Raw genomic sequence first — 2500 nt, forward strand, 5'->3', positions numbered from 1 at the left:
CTGATGGCGCTGATGGGGAGGGTGGGGGGGAGGGAGGGAGCTCTACTCAGTCTCTTGATGACGAGCACTGAGCTGTGTTGATGATGATGATGATGACTCCCTCGTCATCTCCCGGGGCTAAACGCCACACTTCACTTCCTCTGAGAGGGATCTGAACAAAGAGGTTCAAGCTTGCATCAGAGGACTGAGGGAAGCATCACGAGTGCTCTCCTCTCTCCCTGCGCCCTGAACAGCCCGGGTGAGTGACAGGTTGATGATCGAAGACAACTATGTGAGCAGGCCTGAATACTGAATCCAGCAGAACGCCAGAGAATAGCCGTCAGGAAAGAGCCAGAACACTGTCCCCATCCCTCAGGTGTGGATCCAGAACACTGTCCCCAGCTCTCAGGTGTGGGTCCAGAACACTGTCCCCAGCTCTCAGGTGTGGGTCCAGAACACTGTCCCCAGCTCTCAGGTGTGGATCCAGAACACTGTCCTCAGCTCTCAGGTGTGGGTCCAGAACACTGTCCCCAGCTCTCAGGTGTGGGTCCAGAACACTGTCCTCAGCCCTCAGGTGTGGGTCCAGAACACTGTCCTCAGCTCTCAGGTGTGGGTCCAGAACACTGTCCCCAGCTCTCAGGTGTGGGTCCAGAACACTGTCCTCAGCCCTCAGGTGTGGGTCCAGAACACTGTCCCCATCCCTCAGGTGTGGATCCAGAACACTGTCCCCAGCTCTCAGGTGTGGGTCCAGAACACTGTCCTCAGCTCTCAGGTGTGGGTCCAGAACACTGTCCTCAGCCCTCAGGTGTGGGTCCAGAACACTGTCCTCAGCCCTCAGGTGTGGGTCCAGAACACTGTCCTCAGCTCTCAGGTGTGGGTCCAGAACACTGTCCCCAGCTCTCAGGTGTGGGTCCAGAACACTGTCCTCAGCCCTCAGGTGTGGGTCCAGAACACTGTCCTCAGCTCTCAGGTGTGGGTCCAGAACACTGTCCCCAGCTCTCAGGTGTGGGTCCAGAACACTGTCCTCAGCCCTCAGGTGTGGGTCCAGAACACTGTCCTCAGCCCTCAGGTGTGGGTCCAGAACACTGTCCCCATCCCTCAGGTGTGGATCCAGAACACTGTCCCCAGCTCTCAGGTGTGGGTCCAGAACACTGTCCTCAGCTCTCAGGTGTGGGTCCAGAACACTGTCCTCAGCCCTCAGGTGTGGGTCCAGAACACTGTCCTCAGCTCTCAGGTGTGGGTCCAGAACACTGTCCCCAGCTCTCAGGTGTGGGTCCAGAACACTGTCCTCAGCTCTCAGGTGTGGGTCCAGAACACTGTCCCCAGCTCTCAGGTGTGGGTCCAGAACACTGTCCTCAGCCCTCAGGTGTGGGTCCAGAACACTGTCCTCAGCCCTCAGGTGTGGGTCCAGAACACTGTCCCCAGCTCTCAGGTGTGGGTCCAGAACACTGTCCTCAGCCCTCAGGTGTGGGTCCAGAACACTGTCCTCAGCCCTCAGGTGTGGGTCCAGAACACTGTCCTCAGCTCTCAGGTGTGGGTCCAGAACACTGTCCTCAGCTCTCAGGTGTGGGTCCAGCCACGCCAGGAGAGAGATGCTGCTGGTGTAATTGTTCCCAGCTGGCCCCCCAGGCCTGTAGCCACGCCGTCTCCCAGAGGACAGTAGAGAAGCCAGGCTGATCCGAGGAGCTCAGAGGCCCAGAGTCTGCAGTGACGGCCGGCAGGGTGGTTGTTTGTGAAATATGTATTTTGGCGTATTTTTCATGCTTTATTGGACAAGTTTTAAGTGAAGTTTGACAGGAGAGGCAGAGAGAGAGAGAGAGAGAGAGAGAGAGAGAGAGAGAGAGAGAGAGAGAGAGAGAGAGAGAGAGAGAGAGAGATAGAGAGAGAGAGAGAGAGAGAGAGAGAGAGAAGGGAAGACATGCAGCAAAGGGCCCAGGCCGGATTCGAACCCAGGCCTCCTGGGAAAAATACGATTTGTCCCCCAATATATCACTGTAAACATAACTAAGGAATTTCAATATTAATTGTATGAGGTGAAGGAACTTGTGATGATGGTTTTTAAGTTTAATGTAGGCTAAGTTTTACAGCACGTTTGGTGTGCCCCGCCCCCAGGAACTGCTCTTGAGGAAATGTCAATGTAATTATGCCCCCCTGAGGTGATACCAGCTTGTCGGCCCTGGCCTACACGGAAGGCTCACTAACCCGGAGATCACCCGGCAGTCTGCAGGTCTGACTGAGGCTGCGTGTGTGTCTGTCGCCCCCTGCAGGCCCTTCCTGGTGCTGCCTCCTCTGATGGAGTGGGTCCGCGTGGCGGCGGCTCACGCCGAGCATCGCCGCAGCTTCGCCGTGGACAGCGACGACGTCCGCCAGGCCGCACGCCTGCTGCTGCCCGGGGTCGACTGCGAACCGCGCCAGCTCCGGTCAGGCTCCGCCCTCTGGACGCCACACAGGCAACAGTCTAACTGATGTGTTTATCAAGCGCACCTAAAGTCAGAAGTCAAACTGATTTATCAAGTTCACG

General features: G+C 57.0%; 1 protein-coding gene across 1 annotated transcript in view; it reads left to right on the forward strand.

Moving 5' to 3' along the window:
* The window catches only part of LOC134020750 (ankyrin repeat and BTB/POZ domain-containing protein 3-B-like), a 60899-nt gene that overhangs the window by 44736 nt on the left and 13663 nt on the right, over positions 1-2500 (forward strand). Inside the window, 1 exon segment of the mRNA XM_062460963.1 lies at positions 2247-2399. Within this exon segment, the coding sequence (XP_062316947.1) occupies positions 2247-2399 (153 nt within the window).

This window comes from Osmerus eperlanus, chromosome 5, assembly GCF_963692335.1.
Source record: "Osmerus eperlanus chromosome 5, fOsmEpe2.1, whole genome shotgun sequence".
In the NCBI taxonomy this organism is placed as follows: domain Eukaryota; kingdom Metazoa; phylum Chordata; class Actinopteri; order Osmeriformes; family Osmeridae; genus Osmerus; species Osmerus eperlanus.